The sequence below is a fragment of the Nuphar pumila genome, chromosome 15 (assembly GCF_984573655.1).
Source record: "Nuphar pumila chromosome 15, dmNupPumi1.hap1.1, whole genome shotgun sequence".
Lineage (NCBI taxonomy): Eukaryota > Viridiplantae > Streptophyta > Magnoliopsida > Nymphaeales > Nymphaeaceae > Nuphar > Nuphar pumila.
The window spans coordinates 34,335,232-34,354,512 of record NC_143263.1 but is presented as its reverse complement, the minus strand read 5'-3'; the positions used below and the strand labels follow the sequence as shown (position 1 = coordinate 34,354,512).

The following is a 19,281-nucleotide window of genomic DNA, read 5'->3' as shown; positions in this document are numbered from 1 at the left end:
TCAAAACATGACTAGCCTATATGTAGCCATGAGCATTAAAAAGGTCCAACAACTATTTTTGACTTGGAATAGTCAAAGTTGAATTTGAACCATACCCAAATTGGTCCACCCCAAAATGGTGCCAACTAGGGCTCCACTGAGATGGATTGAGATCCAGATCTGGATCGTGCAGCGAATTGGATCTTGCACCAAAAATACATTAGAAAATTGCAAATGCGAAAAAAATAAAAATTACCCGCATTTCTTATACACCCTCTAGTACCATAAAAGAATCCTACAGGGCACCAGAACTATCCAGATTCGTAGAATCTGACTTCTAAAAAAAAATAAAAAAATATTAAAAATAAAAATATATTTAATGTGATTCCTTATATGCCAAAATGGAATCGAATAATAAAAATACAATCTCTGAGAAAGATGCAAAATATCTCAGATATTGTAGCACGATAATCAAAACGGGTCTGGGTTGGCAGAGATCCAATTAGACCCTGATAGTCCTGCTCGATTGGATCTGCCCTGGATTGCATCCTAGATTGGATCTTAAAAATTGGATTTGGATCTAATTCGTCTTCAAAGCTCGGATCTTCAGAATGCTCTGTATCATAGGGTTTCGTAAAAACTAGAGTTTTTGTGGTCTTCAACAAGTGAAAAATTATGACCATTTTTCTAGGGCCAAGTATCAATGGTGAGAAGATTGATGGTATTTCATCGACGAAAAATCATCAACAATGAGTTTTTCATGTAAGCGCATCTTATAGTATGGGTGTGATAGGAAATAAAAAGTTTGCAAGTTGTTCATGAGTGTTGTAATTGATCATCTGTAAATTTATTCTCATCATAGATAACGTGAATGATGTAGAATCTATGTTATATTGTATTTTCTCTCCATCAAAATAGAGTTGATGTATCTCACAGTCAATGTTCAATCACATAGTATGGGTATGATAAGAAAAATTAAGAGAACAACACAGAGTATAGAATCAATAATGATATACTGTATTTTCTCTCTATCAAAGATGTGATATACATCATTTTTGAGGCCCAAGAGATGGAGATACCTTTGCAGATACTTTGTTTTCTCTCCATTAAAGATGCCTTAAGAAGCAACATTCATGTGAAAGAATTAATTGAATGCAATATATGAGCTACTTTATTTTATGAAAGAATTGAATGAATGCAATATATGAGCTAATTTATTTTGTGAAAGAATTAAATAGATGCAATGTATTACCATTCATTCATTTTGTGATAGAATGACATGAATACAATGTATGAACATTTTTATTTTGTGAAAGAATGAAATGAATGCAATGTATGAACAACTTTATTTTTGCAAAAGGATGAGAAATGCACATGTATATATGCAAGTTTCCTTCAAAATAAGTGAATTTTCTCTTTATATGCAACATTTTGTAAAAAGATGAGAAATTCACACATATACAAAACATATCGCATGCATATAAAATATGCAAATTTTCTCCTAAATATGCAAATTTTTTCCTTATATGTAAAACTTCACAAAAGGATGCAAAATTTTCACATATACATAACAGATCACACGTATACAAAACATGCAAATTTCTCCTAAATTTATGAATTTCTAACTAAATATGTGAATTTTTATGCAAATTTTCTTTGCAAATTTTGTATATATGTAAATTTCCTTCAGAATATGCAAATTTCCTACTTATGTGCGGAATTTTATCAAATGTATGATATTTTTTCTTTAAATTTTACTGTTATATAACAGATTCATTTGTTTAATAATGTAACAATATATACAAACAAAACTTCTAGAATTTACAACTAAAATTTATCGACAAACATAACCACACAACTATAAATTTTGTCAACCTAACATGAAAAATTACAACTAAGTTTGGTCAAATACAACCATGAATGAACTTTATATCCAAATGACATCCAAGTTCTTGTTCATCTATCAAAATTAAATCTATATTTTTTATTGTCAAAATAGAATATACATAACCATCAATGTATACTCCCTAAGATTCTCTAGAGCTTAGCTAACTTATCCTTGCCATCTAGTACCTCATTGTTTGATACCCTCTTTTCCTCTCTTTCAACCTTCTTTTTGGCCCACTGCAAATAAACTTTCTTAATATTTATACAATTTCATCATATGATTTCTTTAAATAGATACATCATTTTGAAAAATGGTAATTAGTAAACAATTAACAATAGCTTACATAAAAAATATAACATAATATACAACATACTTGCATGAAATTTAATTCTTTGCCTAAGCCCAAGTATTGCATGTATATTAAGACATATTCCATAATCATACCTTTAATAATCATATACCAAGTTAAGAATAGATACATATATGAATTGAGTTAACAAATATGTGCAAAGTAATTACGAGTTCGTTTATCAAACCACCCTGCAAAAAAATGAACTTGCAATACAACATTTAACCTAACGAGTACTTGAGAAAAATAAATACATTATTGAACAAGTAATGTTATTGTACTATATCTCCAACATTTTGATCAACAATATATATATATACAATACACATAAGACATTAGAGCAGTTCATTGAAAAACAATATATAAATTACAAAGAAGCAATTCATTAAAAACCACTAGCTAAATACTTTTTCAAAGCATTGAATACTCATATATACATTTATGAGTATTTTCGCCTATTGTAGCCAACCTCACCATATACACTGCACTTGTATGATACAACAACCTTGTGTTATGTTATACCTCTTAACCTTAGGTCACCCTAATTTACGTCATCTGCTATTGAAAAAAATGAATATGTACTATATGCAACTCAACACGATTTAACTATGAAGAATTTATCACAGTAATTCTCTAGTAGTTTGTCCTCATACAAAATGCATGAGATCGCATATGAACATGAAGTCCCGCTAACCTGCCACTCTTGATAAGAGCATGTCTGCTTCTCAAGATCAACATTGTAGCAGTAAGATCAACCATGGGCTTCATACAAATGTTGGAGGCAATGTACTACTGACACACATAGTAGTTGTGCCTTTCTCTTAAGTTCATCTAGCTTCTCTTTTACCTCAAGCACAACAACATTTGATATTTTTTGTCTACTAATATTTCTTTTCTCATAAAGTTTTATCAGTATGAGATGAAGCATCTCAATAAGAGGCACTAGAGGCTTGTCATATATGGAAAAAATCCACGAATTGAAACTTTCTGCTATATTAGAGGTTAAACACCCATACCTTATTTCTAGAAAGTGATTGTTAGCCCAATGTTTCTCAACCACTTCCTTAGTCACATATAGGTATGCAAATTCATTTTGCTCTTGGATCTTTTTTATAAAATAATTGCACTGTTGTCTCGTAGCTGCTCAAGTTGCGCTCTACCAGAGTGCATTGAGTGGTACACCAAATTTCTTAAAAAAATTACCAGTCAGGTGCTTTATGCAAAATTCAACATGACATTTAGGTCATTTGTGGGGACAATATACTGAAGACCTAAGTGTCTATCTGAGATAACTATCAACTCTGCTTTATCTTTATATTTATCATCGTCGAAGCCCATTTTTTTTCTTTTAAATGCTTAAAAAACCATGCTCATGACTCCTTATCTATAACTATAAATGCTACAAAAAATATCTTACTTCTAGGATCCATACCATGGGCCGACAACAATATACCCACATATTTTTCTTTAAGGAATGTATCATCTACGATAGGAATTGAAAGACATCCTTTCAAAAACCCATCGATGCATGGACAAAAGGATAAAAACAAGTTTTGAAATCATTCTCTTTGATCGATCTTGATGATGCCCAGTGATCCTTGGTTAGCCGCACTCAAATGATCGAAATAGATGGGAAGCATCCTGAAAGACTCTTCGAATAAACCATATATCGCCTCCCTGGTTAATTTTCGTCCATGCTATGCTTGTTTGTAACTAACCTCAATATTTTTCTCACGACTTATGTCATTCATAATTTTTCTTGGAGTCATTTTCGGGTTGTCATGTAAGTGTTTGTGCATAACATGTGAAATCTACTTAGAAAATGTGTTGTTCACTATGAGATTGCCCATTACTCTATCACATGTATGCTCCCTTTCATACCTCTTTATAAGAAAGAACGATGCTTTGCACATCTTTGTGTAATGAATATTCTGGGGGCAGTCAACCATAGTCTGCATTTTTTTTCTCATGCATGCGATAGTGACTTTATTACTGTAGTTCTTCATAAATTTTGCTTTATAGTTAATTTTGATAACATAATCTTTCAAAAAACTCACAACAATGATGAAGATCATTAAACCTTTTACCACAAGTAATTTCTCCATCATTTGAGTTTGTTGTTAACTATTGAAACCGTTTACAATTATTGAGTTTTTCATTGTTAAACTCGACATACAACTCAGATGTATGTGCATAAATGATTTTCAATTGCGCTTTATTGAATGAAAAAAATTATTGAACGAGGACCAAGGGTTTGACTTTCCAAATGTCATTTGTGTATCGTTCTCACCCACCATTATTTATTCCTTATCATCATTGTCTTGGTTCTCTCCTATCATTTTTTATTTCTACTCAACCAACATGGTATAGTCATCATCATTGCTATCATTTGATTCTTCATTGTGGTCGTCATCACTACTATCCAAAATAAACTAATCGATTGCACAAACTAAATCAAAATTTATTATATATATCGCTCTATTTACTTCTATGCATGCAACATTTCTATATTTTCAACTTTCAAGATTAACAATAAAAATAACACATTAAGCTCAAGCATAAATTAGAAAATTCAACAACCTTTATCTAGATTTGTCATCTACATTAGAAGGTTGTGTGTCATCCAACTTACTGTCATGAAGATCACCAACACTGGTTTGCCCATGTAGTTTCACATCATCTGCAGTGATCCTCTTATCGTTAACTGTTTGGGACAATGAGATGTTCTCCAAAGGACTAAGCTCAATATATAAATGTGCCCTAGATATATGCACATTATCCACAAGATTCTCATCATTCCATTTATCAACTGGTTCTTATATATCGCTTATGACTACATCACTTTTAACTGCTTCTTGTATAACTTAATGTCTTCCTCATTCCATCTCACTTGCAGCATTATTATTACTCCCTGGGCATCATCATCAACTTCATCAGCTACACCCTACCTTTACACTTGCTATACCCTATGCATAGTTGGTAGGCCTCCCATCACGGTCATCGAATTCTCCATCACCACTGCAGATTGGTCGTGCGTGTGGACATGCATGATATTTATGTAAATATATTTAACTATCTATTCATGTAAATAAAAAAGTATAAATATATTTAAATATAAATATAAATTATATAAAATAAAACTTAATTTTTGTTTTTTTGCAAAAGAAAGACTTAGTGATGGTTGAAACCATCACTAAGTGTTGTGTTTCGAAGCAAATACTTATAGTGATAGCCAAAGCTAGCCATCACTGTAGGTGCCCTCTTGTGGCACCGTCACTAGAGGTGTTATTTAGTGACGGCTTGACCTGTCACTAAAACATATAGTAAAGTTCTTGGGGCTTTTATTATTAGATCTTGGGGTCTTTAGTGACAAAAAAACTGTCACTAAAAGTATGTTTTGTTGTAGTTATTGCTGGAAAAAAAGATGGTCGCTCAAGGGAAGGCTCCTCCAACGGCGAATCCAATGAGGTAGGGGTTCTTGCCCTATAGTTTTGTTGTATTCACTATTCATGTATTTTTTGTGGAATTCTTGTTGCCTTCGTGTTCGTGGCTTTATTCGATTTTCACCAAGAAATCGTCTTACTATAGTTTGGGGTTGTGATCTTGATATGCGTATGGATAATTGCATTGAATTGAGTTTCATTTTCCTTGGTGTTTCTATCATGAGTATGCTTGAAGAGATGAATACGGGGAAATTGGTTTATCATGTTAAGTATATTTACGTCATTAGGGTCTTCTTGTTTTCTCCCTTCTTCTTTTTTTCCTTATTTTCTTTTTGTTATTTGTACTGCAAGAGAGTAGGTTATTAATTTATTCCTTTTTTGGGCTGGGTGGTGAATAAGAATAGGAGGGTTCATTGGGCATGTAGCCGACGTTTTTGTTGAAATCAATGAATAAATTTTTTCCCCTTGAAAACGTTTGCTGAGTCTGAATTTCGGATGATTTTCTAGGTGCTTTTTATATGTTTACTTCATGTTGATCACGGTGCTGCATGGGTTTGGGTCAAACTTAACTGAATTCATGCTAATACCTGGTCTATAGTTCAATTTGGTAAATCACTGCATGACCTGTTCTGAGTGGTCCAAATGGATTTATGTGCTCATGTTGACAACATTTGTGATAGTTGGTCTGATGCAGAGGCCCATATATATATATATATATATATATATATATATATATATATATATATATATATATATATATATATATATATATATATATATATATATATATATATATAGCGCGGGTATTGTTGGATGCCCAAAAATCGAACGAAGGGCCGAATGCACAAACTCGTGACAATTGTGTCCGCTAAGGGCGTGTTTGTGTCATGGAAGAGAGTTCCACTGGAAGCGTTACCGTGGAAATCGCTTATGTGAAAATAGAGTCCGAATAGGATTTCACCAATTAGAAAACCCGAACGAGGTAAATACACTAATCAAGTAGACATAGATTGATCCAAACACATAAGATATGTGTAAGATCAATTTCTAGATCTGAACCAATAAGGATCAAACCTGAAAACACCTTTTTAAAACCTATTTTTCAAGTTAGAAAACTTGTTTTGGTGGATTCTTGTCACCACGGGAGCATTGGGAAAAATAATTTTCAAAACTAGACTAGATTTGGCTTTTAAAGAAAAAAATGGTTCGGGAAGGCTTAAATTTAATTTTTTCATTAGAACTTGTTTGGTTCCAGGATGTTTATGTGTGGTTATTAGAATAGATTAATGCAATATAGGTTCTAAAAATTCTGAAAATTGTATATGTGCCTAAATCCATGTTCATTTATGTCAAACCGTTTTGAAGAAAGATTTAGCAACAACTTCTTGTTTAACTTCACAAACTATGACTTCTTAATTACCTTTACTATCACTTATAGCTTTACTATCAACTAATTAAGTAAACATCACCAGTCTACCAAAAATCACAATAATTTGTTTTAGCTTTGAACATTTAACTAAGGTTGCCCTAACATGTCAAGAACACAATTCAAGAAACTGAACTGCAAAATAAGTTGTAACAAAATTATGAAAATTCTAAGACTGGACCTTATTGAGACGAAATATAAGACAGATCCTGTCTACTGTAGAAATTTATCCTGAATTGAAGAATTTCCTGGGATTTACTGAGAACTCTTTTAACCAAATCTTTTTTATAGAATTTTCTTATATGTGTTAGCTTTCACTTAGATTTTTCACAATTTTATTTTATCAATATTGATTAGGTTTTTAGAACTTTCAAAATATCTAGTTGAGATGCTGCCACAAGTGATGAAGGTTGATATACAGGAGATTCAACAACACGGCTGGGTGAAGGAATGGTGTAAAGGTGTGAAGCTGGAGTTTGCTACAGGTGATAAGGGATTAGTATATATAATGAGTGTTGTATTATTTATGAAATGTAGGGAGTATTGTAAGTAAGGAGGATGCAGGTGAAGCTAAGTGGCAAACGTTATGAACATAAGAAATGAAGGTGAATAATGATGAACAGTGGGTTTTGCAGGAAGCATAAATATAAGGCAGATTGAATGGATGGTGGATGCTATGTGTAGATGGGCAGTATGCTTATGCAATAAGGAGGGCAAGTATCAATGGAATGTGCTCATGCTGTAGGTGCATAAAGGAATGTTGTGCTACAGTGAGAGTGTTGGCATGATATGAAATTGTGGCAGCAATATAAACAACAGATGAATTCACTTGGCAGCGGTAATACTAACATCTTCACAGCAAATAAATTTTACAATAAACAGTATAAAATTTTACAGCAGAACAAGGATTTGCATTAGGTCAAACAAGCTGCGTATAAACAAAATGCTGGACTTCAAAGGGATGGATCTTAAAGGAAAAAAAAAATGAGTTGTTTGTCCCTGTATATTCAATAAACAATTAACACCTCAAACGTATTCTTCTCCCCTTTCTCTTTTTTTTTTTTAGCCAGGCTGTGAGATAGCCCCTGTATTATTAAAGCCCAAGATTGTTCTGTTAATCTGATAGTTTCATGATACAGGAGAATGTATAAAAGCACATAATCCATAATCTTTTAATTTCAAAGAGAGCTTATATATGTACCGACCTCATAACTTTGCAATGAATGTCAAAAAGATGGCGATGCTACATGAGTGAAGTCTGAATTGGCTTCAACTGGACCACTCAAACTGAAGATATCACTATTACAGAGTGGGATCAACCAGTAAAGAGGGATTTTTCCTGGTGTATTGTCTTCCAGCTTTTTCCTTCCCACATTAAGAACCTGTTCCATTATAGAGAGAGGACAAGACACAGGGAACCCATTTCTATGATTTTTATACCCATTTACACACATTCCTTGGCAATGCATCTTCATCCCATGGGTTTCCTTGAACTTCCTTCACAAGGTTTACGCAAGTCCCATTTTGGGCTTAACATAAAGAAATCCGTCTAAGAAGTGCCTTTCGTGCATAATCTCCTTTTGAGCATATTAAATCTCGTATTTAAACCTTTAAACTTCATGATCTGAAGATGGTTCTTGAAAAAAGCAGCAGTTTGAAATGATAACTCAAAAGACATTATATCAAAAAAAAAAAAAAATTAGACAGACATAGGCAGATTGGGCATGATGCCTTAATTCATGAAGGTGACACTTCATGGGCAAAATTTCAGCACACATAGGGCTTTTAGATCAAAAGCTTCCCAATGGTTCCAGATGCAAACGCACGATAATACAAAAAAAAAAAAGTAGAAGATGATGAGTCATAATCGATGAAATGGGGATGAAAGGTATGTGATGTGCATGAGATACAAGCTGAATCTCTGAGTTGGAAACAAGCAATGCTAGTTTTAGTTGTACTCTTGGACCAAAAGTTGCTGATCTTATCTCAGTTGGATCTCCAGAAATCACGACTGATGTTGCTAGATGCATGATGAACACATTCAGCAAAAATGATTATATTAAATACCATCAATCACTCGAAGGTGAAGATGCAATTGGTAAGTTTGCTAACCTGATGGAAGATACTGATAAGCCTGTGATTCAGACAAATGTCTCCATTGTCTTGGCAAAGATGGCAGAATATGGAAGCGAAATCACAGTTAATAAGGTAGTAACAAGAATACCCATGAACAGTCTAGCAGACTTGCTCGTTCCCCATACCGAAGAATAGCACGATAATGTATTCACAACTCTGATGTCATTGATCAAGGTTGGCAATGTGAAGGCAGTTGATCGGATGTTTGCTAGCAGTATTGATAAAAAGCTTATAGGGTCGCACCCAGCCCAGACTGTATGGTTCGGTCTGGGTTGCACCCAGACCGACCTGGTTTGGTCATCCCATATAAAAGGAACGACACAAGGGGCACAACCCCCTTCCATCTCTTCTTTTTTTTCTTTAGATGCAGAGGGGCGGCCGTCAAAGTCGGCCCTCTCTCTCTCTCTCTCTCTCTCTCTCTCTCTCTCTCTCTCTCTCTCTTGCAAAGCAGCCAACCGACCCTCTCTCTCTTTCTCTCAACAAAGAAGTTTTTTCTCTTTTTTTTCTTTGTTCTGCAACATGCCAGCAACCACGGTTGTTGGCCCTCTATTCGATCGAAAAAAAGGAGAAGAAAGAGTAGCATACCTAATGTCGCCATGTGAGATTTCGGTAAGCTCCTTCTCTACTGCTCCTCATTTCTTTTTTTCACCGTGTCATTCTCTGGTTTCACCGATGGGCGGAGGAGATGCATAGTGAGGGCTTTTTATAGCCCTTGCGGTGGGTGAAGATAAATCTCACCCTCACCCATCAATCATGGGGGGTGAGGTTTATCCTCCCCCCTCCTCTCTATGCAAATTGTGGGGAAGGCGATTCTCGATTTTGGGAGAACCGTTTTCCCTTATTTTTTTCTCTCCACCCAACGAAATCATCAAGGGGTTTTACAATTCTACCCTCTTAAAAGAAGATTCATCCTGAATCTTATATGAAAACAATTATGAAAATTGTACACAAATGTTTGATTTGCGCTCTTATGTAGCCACATTTTTGTTATGATGACCCCATCTGACCAATACCAATGATATTTTTTTGTTTTGTCAGCTTATGTACTTTCGCATCTAAGATTTTTATGGGTTTCTCACTCATGCTTATATCATTCTGAATTTTCAATACTGACTCGACTGCATTCAATATGTGGGAGGGATCATACACATACTTTTGCAATATAGAGAAGTGAAATACGTTGTGAATTCAAGACAAGGAATGAGGCAAAGCCAATCGGTATGCCGTCTGACCAACTCTCGCGAGTATCTTAAAGGGTCTAATATATCTTGGACTTAATTTTCCTCTTTGACCAAAGTGCATCTTTTCCTTAAAGGAAGATATTTTCAAAAACACATGATCACCTTGCTCAAATTTTAACTCACGACGTCTTTAGTCCGAATAACTTTTATGTCAACTTTGCACTACCAACAAACACATATTTAATAAATATAAAAAAATGCTTAAATTTTTTTTGTTATATTATTTTATTGGTTTTTAACACATGTCATGTTATGATTGACATAGAATACTTTTTAGCCGGATTCACTTGAAAATCAGTATCAGCCAATATACCTGAGTCGTTGGCCAAACGATTCGATAGCATGAGCTAATATTATTCCTTTTGTAAAAGTGATCAGGTCGGCGATTTTTCATATTTACTCAATCAAAAAATTAACTGATGATAAAATTTTACTTTGATGACACGGGAAAATCAAGCCCAGTGCAGGCCTTGCTGCCAGCTGTAGAAAATAGGGACCTCTGCTTTCATGTTTTTTTTAACCCAAAAGGAAAATCTTTACCTTTTCGCAAAGAAAGGAGACAAGAGAAGAGATGGCAACGGGAGGTTCCTCAGGCGGCGGTTGGACAGCCCGACTCTCCACCGTCGCTTCTCGCGTCTTCTTCCTCCTTATCATCCTTCAGATCCCTCTCTTCAGGTTGGTGTGTCTGTCTGATTTTGTTAGATTCTTAATCGTCCACTCCCCCACAATCCCTTGCCTTTTTCCCTAATAGAACGATCCAACCATGATTTTGCCTTAGCAGCCCACCGCTGGAAAAAAAATCATCTGTCTTGATCCGTCCCTCATTGAGATCCCTGCTTTTTAAGCAAAATCACGATCAACCATTCCATGTTTTCACCAGTTTTCAGCATCCACTTTCCTCATTTTCCTTGAGGGGGAGAGGGGTACCACTTTTGCCTTAGATAATTAACAAAGTGAAGCATGCCCAAAAACAAGATTTGGATGTGCTCTTGCACTGGAGCATTGTGAATACGTGTGTTGTTGGGAAATTGAGTGGGTGTGGCAACTGAGCTCGATAGTGTTGCCCTACTTAGGATTACATCCTTGGTGCAATGGGTAATTCATGCAATATAGCTTAAAGCCAAATCCAGTTGCTGAACTCTCATTTTGAGACGAAACCCCAATACGTATTTCAAACGAAGGGAAGGCAAGATCTCGCCTTTGATTATGATGGGTATCCTTTTCTTCTCAAACAGAAGCATCAATTGAGGGAAAATTTCTGATCTATGGTTTCAATCACACGATCTGGTCTAAAAAGTAGGCTATAACTCATAAGCATATGCTTGAATTTGGTTTCTCAGGGTACCATGCAGATCTGGGCTGTGCACGACGCCAATGGCCGTAACGTCGTCCCAATTGGTTGCCAGCGAAATCTTCCCCACTGCCGTAGTGAAGGCTCTCCTTTATCCTGGTGCAGTAGTAGATGGTCTCATCTCAAACATGACCATTCCTAGATGGAACGATATACTCAACATCTACAATTTAACAGATGCTAAAAATGCCTCTGCATTGGTTGATCTTCAGCGTCTAGAGGTACTCTTCATCTTTCATATCTGAATGCATCAAATTCTAATTTCAAATCTATGAATGGTATGTGTTAGAAGCTTCATTAACATGCCCACCATGTGAAAACAGTGTATTTGGGGATGTACCCATACACTGATCACGCATCAAATGTTTCATTTCATACAGAGCATCTGAAGTTATAGAGTAGAATGTACCCCCCTGACTCCACCTTGAAACAGTGTTTTACCCCTAGATGTCCAGTCAACTGCTGCACCTCAAAGGCATTTCTGAGAGAACCAGCTAGCTCTGGGTTCGAGTGGCTCCGGTTCATGTAGGCAATGGAACCAAATTAGAGGAAGATAATGTGTGAAATCAGTGCTGAGACTATTATATATCTTTAATTTGATAATGGGGAGAAATTCAGATGTCTTATCCTGGCTGACAAGTGCCACGACGTTGATTGTAGCCTTGTTTATTGTCCCTGCCTTATGGCAAGGGATGCCTACCCCTGGTATTGGACTCACAACATCCTTCAACTTGAATGCCTTAAGCCAACCCACCTAACCATGTGTCCGGAGACCTTGTGGGCAGGGCCCCATATATCTTACATTCAACCTGTACAAAACAGAAAGCATACATTGTGAAAAGTACTCCACATATACTTTGCGTCAACCTTCATCTGCTGAGGTGCTTTATGTGGATGGTGATAATGTTGTGTCAATCGTGAAGTGCACCCACTCCTGCTATCATTCTTCGCATGAAGCGAGTCAACCACCTGCTTTTATATCTCATTAAACAAAAAATGCTGATATTGATTCTCCATTGATCAAGAATTTTGATCTTACAAGGTCTAATGTACTGTTCTTTGAACTAGATCGCTCCCTTTTACTTCAACTAAAACATTGTTCATGCTTCTTTTTTCATTCCAGGTTCTTGCTGGAAGTTACTTTTCTGTTGCTGGGGCTTTTGTTGGCCTCATGAAACCAGGGAGGATGAGCATGTTTGGAACGCTTCTAGTAGTCTGGGGCCTTGTCAAAGAAAGCCTTCTTGGAAAACCTGCAAATACAGATCCATCAACAGCAGTTTTTATCTACCCAACAATGTTTCTTGCACTGTTTTTCGCATTTTCATCCGTGAAATACGATTTCAAGAAGGTGACCAGAAGGCAACAGGGTCAGCCACTCGCAAAACCACTGCAGAGCTCGTCTAAATCCAAGCTGAAATGAGATATGATGGATGAATTTCTGTAGAAATTTGTACGGCTAAGAAGTATTGAAAGATTTTTTTCCATAGATCTTGTTCTCGAAAGATTTATTATTAAGAAATGCTGCATGGTTTTTTTTTATGTGTATACTTTTTCTTTTCATCACTCATGCATTTAGTACCTTATTACATGATAACATGGAGAGTATGCACTAAAATCATCTCATTTCCTGCATAGCACTGCAAGGAGAATTAGCCTATTGCAGTTTCTAAGTAACAGAGAACAAAAAGCCCTCAAAGCTCACTCTCTTAACCACCTCATGATAATTAAATATGCAGCACTGCAAGTGTCTCTTGTCAAAACTTATACACCATGTCTTCTGTGTACCCAAGTTCCTTAAGAAGTCCTGAGAGCTGCATGTAAAGTCAAGTATTTTGATATTGAGGACATATACAATGTAAAGCAGATGAAAAAGAACAACTACAATGGAAAGGTCATGCAATTTATCTTTCTGCATGCAAGAAATACGAGGTTGTGGTATTTCACATACTTCGCCTTGTGATCCATCTTTGGCCTTATCTCCAGATATGTGTTTCATCATTCCAGGAGGACCACATGCCTGAAACCACAATAAATTTATTGGTGGCCAAGTAATTTAACAAAGAGTAATTGGAAAGCTACCTTATGATTCTCATTTGGAAACTCCTGAAAACGTTTGATGCTCTAGAAAACTAGCAAATTCCCCCCAACACGCACACACACACACACATTATATATATATATATATATATATGAGCATTACTGTCATGAGGGAAAGCTTGAAGTACACCCAGAGGGCCAAAAGGCCCAAGTTTTCAGCAAGTATGAGGGCTCTGATCCTTAGTTCAGGGCGCACCTTTATGTGGTAGCATCCTAAATCTCTCCGTTACCTTATATCCTATGACTTTTAGTGGTGATAAGCCAGTTACCTTGTAATATATCAACCTTCCTATTGGGCGCTTGCCAGGTTTTTTGGACTTCTCAGTATTTTGCTAGCCTCCGTAATGTCCATGAAGTCAAGCATTTCTGTTACCACATCAATGGTTGGTTGTGTTCTACCTTTAGTTTATTTTACTGCCATTTGCTGTTGGGCATGGCTGTCCATGACAATGGAAAAGGCTTGTTGACACGGCATGAAAGGAGACATGAGGATACTGGTATTTGTTTGGATTCTTGCTAATTTCTAGCTAGGTTATACAAACTTTGGTTGTCTTTTCAAAGGAAGGCAGCGGCATCAATAATTTTCACTCAAATGTAATGGTTTTCTAGTTTGCTAAAAAAATTTAAGTACATGCTTGCCTGAAAAGTTCAGAACTACTCTAAGGACATTTGCTTGAATCTAAGATAAACGCTTTTCTAATCAAGCTGGGGGATAGCGCTGATCAATGTAAGATAACAATAGATGTGTTAGAAGTTTCAGGTTAAGGTCCAATACATTAGAAAGGATCAACTTTTCCTTGAAATAGGCTCTGTAACTGAATACTGCTCAAGTTATACCTAAAAGTTCACAAATCCGGGTAGCTAAATGTAAGAACTCTTTCTGAAAGAGTTTTGAAATTCACATGCTAAACACATCACAAATCCAAATCCAGTAACTACAAAATTGGGTACATTTTCAATATGAAAATAAAAGCAAAAGCAGGAAAATGAATAATATGCATTGCCATATCAAAATGAACAAGGACTTCCGAGACCTTGCCATACTGATCAAACTGATGATTAGAACTTGGTAAATTTTGATCAATTTTTGCTCCAACTTAACCCTTGTGTTCAAGGCTTCAAGCTTGGGCTCATCTTTAATGTTTGCTTTTTTCCTACTTTATTTGAAAGGACAAGACTTTTTTTTTGCAGCCCTCTTAAACTTTTTTGGTACCAAACCATGACTATGGTAATTAGGACATAACAATTATGCACCTTTACCCAATGCATGATTAGTAAAATGAAGTGATGCAACAGAGGCTCTCTTACATTTCTTTCATTACCATAGGTACATGATATGATGATACTCAATAATAGGAAGAACAGGGCCCGCCCTTCTAAATACTACCAAGGAAAAGAAAGGCAAGGATTTTATGAAACTCTGCTTGAATAGAAAGCTCAAGCTTAGTACATATTGCTTAATCTGAAGTTGGAATGAGCAGGTAAATGAACCAAGTTGGAGCAGTTTATAGCCCAATTTGTTTAACAGTATCAATAATAAAAGGGGGCAAGAAAATTAGCAAATAGAATCAAACTCACAAGAATAAGAGTGTCATCGCTTGGGCAAGGCAAGCCTTTCAATATCATTTCTTTTGATATGTAACCAGTGCCTCCTGTCCAGTTCTTGGATGGCTTATCAACAGTATAAAACACCTGTTTTTTTCAACACAAAGTGATTAAAACAAGTACAATTCCAGCAAAATGACCTTAACTTTTATGGAGTTTACTGCTCTGATAAATATAGGACCTTGAAATTGGGATGACTAGCTGAAAGTATGTCCAGTTTCCTTTTCAGAAGTATGTCATCTGGAGATATATTTGCATAAAGCAGAGAGACCTGAAATAACATAGTGATGGTATTAAAAGGTTAGTCAAGCAAAAAACTGAGTTGTAATAAGTGCTAAAGTTTATCAGCCTTCTAGAAGGTTACATGAATAAAATAGTTACAAATGGCAGAAGAAGAAATTAAGGGGATGTAAAACACAATATAGCGCAAATAAACATGAGATAAGATAATTTGGAAGTGCTGCATACAACCTTGACACAAAACTATAATGGCCACGAATGACATTAAGATAAAAGACAAACAAAAAGCACACAAACTCTTAAGACCTAGTAGAAATATAGCATTACACCTATTAATAGGATACTTTTATCATCCAATGAAAAAATGTTTAGAAGCATTAAATCTTGTGCCCAGAGATAATGTGCAGTCATCCAATATAATCTTCAATAAGGAGAATTCCACTTTCCAGGAAAAGCTTGTGAATAAGACTCCGGAGCGTTCTTCATACCTTCCTATGGTTCCTATTAATTGACCCATGGTTCCCCTATTATAAGAAATAATACACCTACCACTATTCAACGAAATAACTTGAATAGAAAGTGTTAATGCCTAATTTTCATATGCAAACTATACTGAAGATCCACTCAATTTAGATCTTTTATGCATGTCAGCCTCCATAGATTAAGGCATTTAATCTTCCTGATTTCATCTTCCTATTGGCTTAAGAAAAGCAAGAAGACCATGTGCACTACATCCATTAGTGCTATTTTTTGTCTTACCATCATGTGCCATAGACATACAAAGCCTTCTCATGAGTTTGCAATTCTGTTTATCTGTGATGACTACCTATTTTTTTGAAACCACAGTGTTTCGAAAGATGGTTAAAATTGATATTCTTATCGATAACATTAGTATATTTCCATTACAAGTTCTTTTTACCTCTAGTATCTTCTCTTTTTTATGCCTCTTATCTAAGTGTCATTATATGCAAACAAGAGATGTTTGTTCGCACTTTCGTGTGTGTTTTTAGCTCATTGTTGTTAAGATTATACTCTTAATCTAATCGCTGATATACTTGCTTGTTGAGTATCATTATATGTAGACAAAAGATGTTTATTCATACCTTCGTGTGTTATTTTAGTGCATTATTGATTTTGTGATTATGCTCTTGTTAAAGTTGCTGATACACTTATTTTGAATGTCATTATATGTGGGCAAAAGATGTTTAAACACACCTTCGTGTGTGTTTTTGGCCCTTTAGTGGTATTATGTCTATGCTCTTGTTCTAGTCACTGATACACTTGATTTTTGAGGTTTGAAAATCTAGTTAGGTGATTGCTTGTGATGGTCAAACTAGTGTTTTAAGTTGCAAAATTCATTCATTATGATGTATAAGATTTTTAAAATCTTTTCGTATTTTTTTTTTCTAAACTCATTTGCTCTTTTATGAGAAATGGTTGTTGAAATATTTTAATGCATTTTGCATTGTATATGCCTTAGTTGCATGAGTTATTCTATGATTAATTGTCTTGCATAATTTGCATAAGGTTATGTTTTTTCAAGAATATATTAAATAAACAACTATATTTTTTTTTCTTGTGCTGCCCTTTGTTGGCTCTTTGTATTGTCTCATAGTGGACTTATGCTCATGCACTTTTGTGCTTGTATTGTGCCTTCGTGTCTTTGTGTTGTCCATGCTTGAACTTGTATGTGCTTTTGCACTTTGCTTTTGTAATTCTGCATATTTCATTACACGCTTTTTTAAGCATTTCATTATTGAAATCTCTTATGTGTATGCCCATGGTGGCTATTGTGTATATTTGACACTTGGTATTATCTTTTGAAAAATTAAAGTTTTTTAACACTCTTATATCTTATGTCTTCCGTTGAGTAAAGTTGTCTTGTGATTTTAATTCTTTTTATGAGTTCTTTTTTTAAAAATCATGTCTTTTATGTGATAAATATATGTGTATTCATTTTAAATAATGCATGTTTTCATGAATGATTAAAGTGATAAAAAGTTTATTGCATGATTTGTTCACGTTAAATGATGTTAAATTAACTTTATATACTATGAGTGTTTAATCATCCTCTCTCCATAATATATAATTAAAAATATTTTTCAAAATCTTTTATGATACATATATGTGTGTATAGTTTGGTTGTTTTGTGAGTTTTTTTTTTCAGGTTCTCAAGCTTTGATGATATTGGAAATCTTAGAGACCGACTTAGAGCATATGTTTGAAGATCAAGAGCACCTTTCAAGAAAACAACGAATGGAAGTACTTGGAGGGGGCTGTTAAGATTAATGTAATATATATATATATATATATATATATATATATATATATATATATATATATATATATATGGGAGTCAAGTCAAAGCTAGTTTGACTTGCTCCCAACAACTGGAATTCTAGCCGTTGAGAGCTTTCGCTCATTCTTTAATCAGAGAGGACTTTCCCTCTCTATTCTACTTCTCTTCTACTCTCCTCTACTTTTCTCTATAAAAGGGTATGACTGTGTGCCTTGTGAAGTGAGAGAGTGATGGGTAGTATTAGGTATTTTATGTGTGTTTTGAGAGTTATGTAGTGAGGAACTTATGTAATTTTTCTTTTGTATCTCTAGTGTCCATTATGACTAGAGTTATTCAATGTAATTCTTTTTTGTCCATTATGAATAGAATTGTTCATCCACTTTTTCACGTAACCTTTTAGCTCTTATGTTTTTATCAAAATATTTTATGTTCTTGGAGACCATTATGGAGCGTGTTGAGATTTGTGCTATTTCGTGACACTTTTGACCATAGAACCCCTACATTAAATAAAAAAGACAATATTATAAAATAACAAAAATAATAAAAGAAAAAGACAAATCTGCCCCTAGTGGATAGACACTATTACAAGGGTAAAAAGATAAAAAATGCCCTTGATGGACATTGCCTATTACATAACAGTATATATATATATATATATATATATATTTTAATACCCTTCCTCAAACTTATGGTGTGATTACTGAAAGTTTGTTAAGGAGGAAAATACACTGAGGTGTATGAAGAGCTTTAGTGAAGAAATTTGCAGGCTGACAGTTTAAAGGTTGTTTGTATCGTGTCGTATCGTACGATATGGTATGATACATATCATTACTTTTGGGGTTTACAATACGATACACACTCATATCGCAATGCGAGTGTGTAGCATACCCGTATCGGGTGTATTATATGATACACCCTGTATCGTGTTGTATCGTACGATATACCTTCGACACACTTTAAAAAGGCCAAAAATTACTTTTTCATTTTGGGTTTTAAATACTTTTGAGGGCCAACTTCTCCCTTTGTCTAAAAGCCATTAGTAGAAAAATTCATTTTCACCATTTTTCACTCGAGAAAATGGGTTAAGATAAAAAAATCTTTATTATGAGTAAAATTACAAAGCTACTCTCCAATTTTTTTTCCTCGAGGGGTGTTGCCCCCTACAAACCCCTGCCAACTTATCACGAAGTTAGATCCACGAAAATTATATCAAGGTAGAAATCAAGC

General features: G+C 34.9%; 2 protein-coding genes across 2 annotated transcripts in view; one reads left to right on the top strand and one right to left on the bottom strand.

Moving 5' to 3' along the window:
• Positions 1 to 10,985: 10,985 nt before the first annotated feature.
• On the top strand, positions 10,986 to 13,350 carry LOC149815087 (tail fiber). Its single transcript, XM_089988938.1, has 3 exons — positions 10,986 to 11,137; positions 11,803 to 12,034; positions 12,937 to 13,350. Exons 1-3 carry the CDS (start codon positions 11,034 to 11,036, stop codon positions 13,231 to 13,233), a joined length of 633 nt encoding a protein of 210 aa, XP_089845064.1. The 5' UTR covers positions 10,986 to 11,033; the 3' UTR covers positions 13,234 to 13,350.
• A 133-nt stretch (positions 13,351 to 13,483) lies between these two features.
• Positions 13,484 to 19,281, bottom strand: part of LOC149815086 (FAD/NAD(P)-binding oxidoreductase) — a 98,196-nt gene continuing 92,398 nt past the window's right edge. The window contains exons 10-13 of the mRNA XM_089988937.1: positions 15,697 to 15,786; positions 15,489 to 15,602; positions 13,762 to 13,830; positions 13,484 to 13,624 (exon numbers count right to left, since the gene is read on the bottom strand). Coding sequence (XP_089845063.1) covers positions 13,568 to 13,624; positions 13,762 to 13,830; positions 15,489 to 15,602; positions 15,697 to 15,786 — 330 coding nt within the window. The 3' untranslated portion in view covers positions 13,484 to 13,567. The remainder of the gene's footprint in view (positions 13,625 to 13,761; positions 13,831 to 15,488; positions 15,603 to 15,696; positions 15,787 to 19,281) is intronic.

Coding starts and splice junctions, on each gene's coding strand:
- LOC149815087 (XM_089988938.1), top strand. CDS start 11,034: ATGGCAACGGGAGGTTCCTCAGGCGGCGGTTGGACAGCCCGACTCTCC. Junction 11,138..11,802: donor CTTCAGATCCCTCTCTTCAG/GTTGGTGTGTCT, acceptor TTGGTTTCTCAG/GGTACCATGCAGATCTGGGC. Junction 12,035..12,936: donor TTGATCTTCAGCGTCTAGAG/GTACTCTTCATC, acceptor TTTTCATTCCAG/GTTCTTGCTGGAAGTTACTT.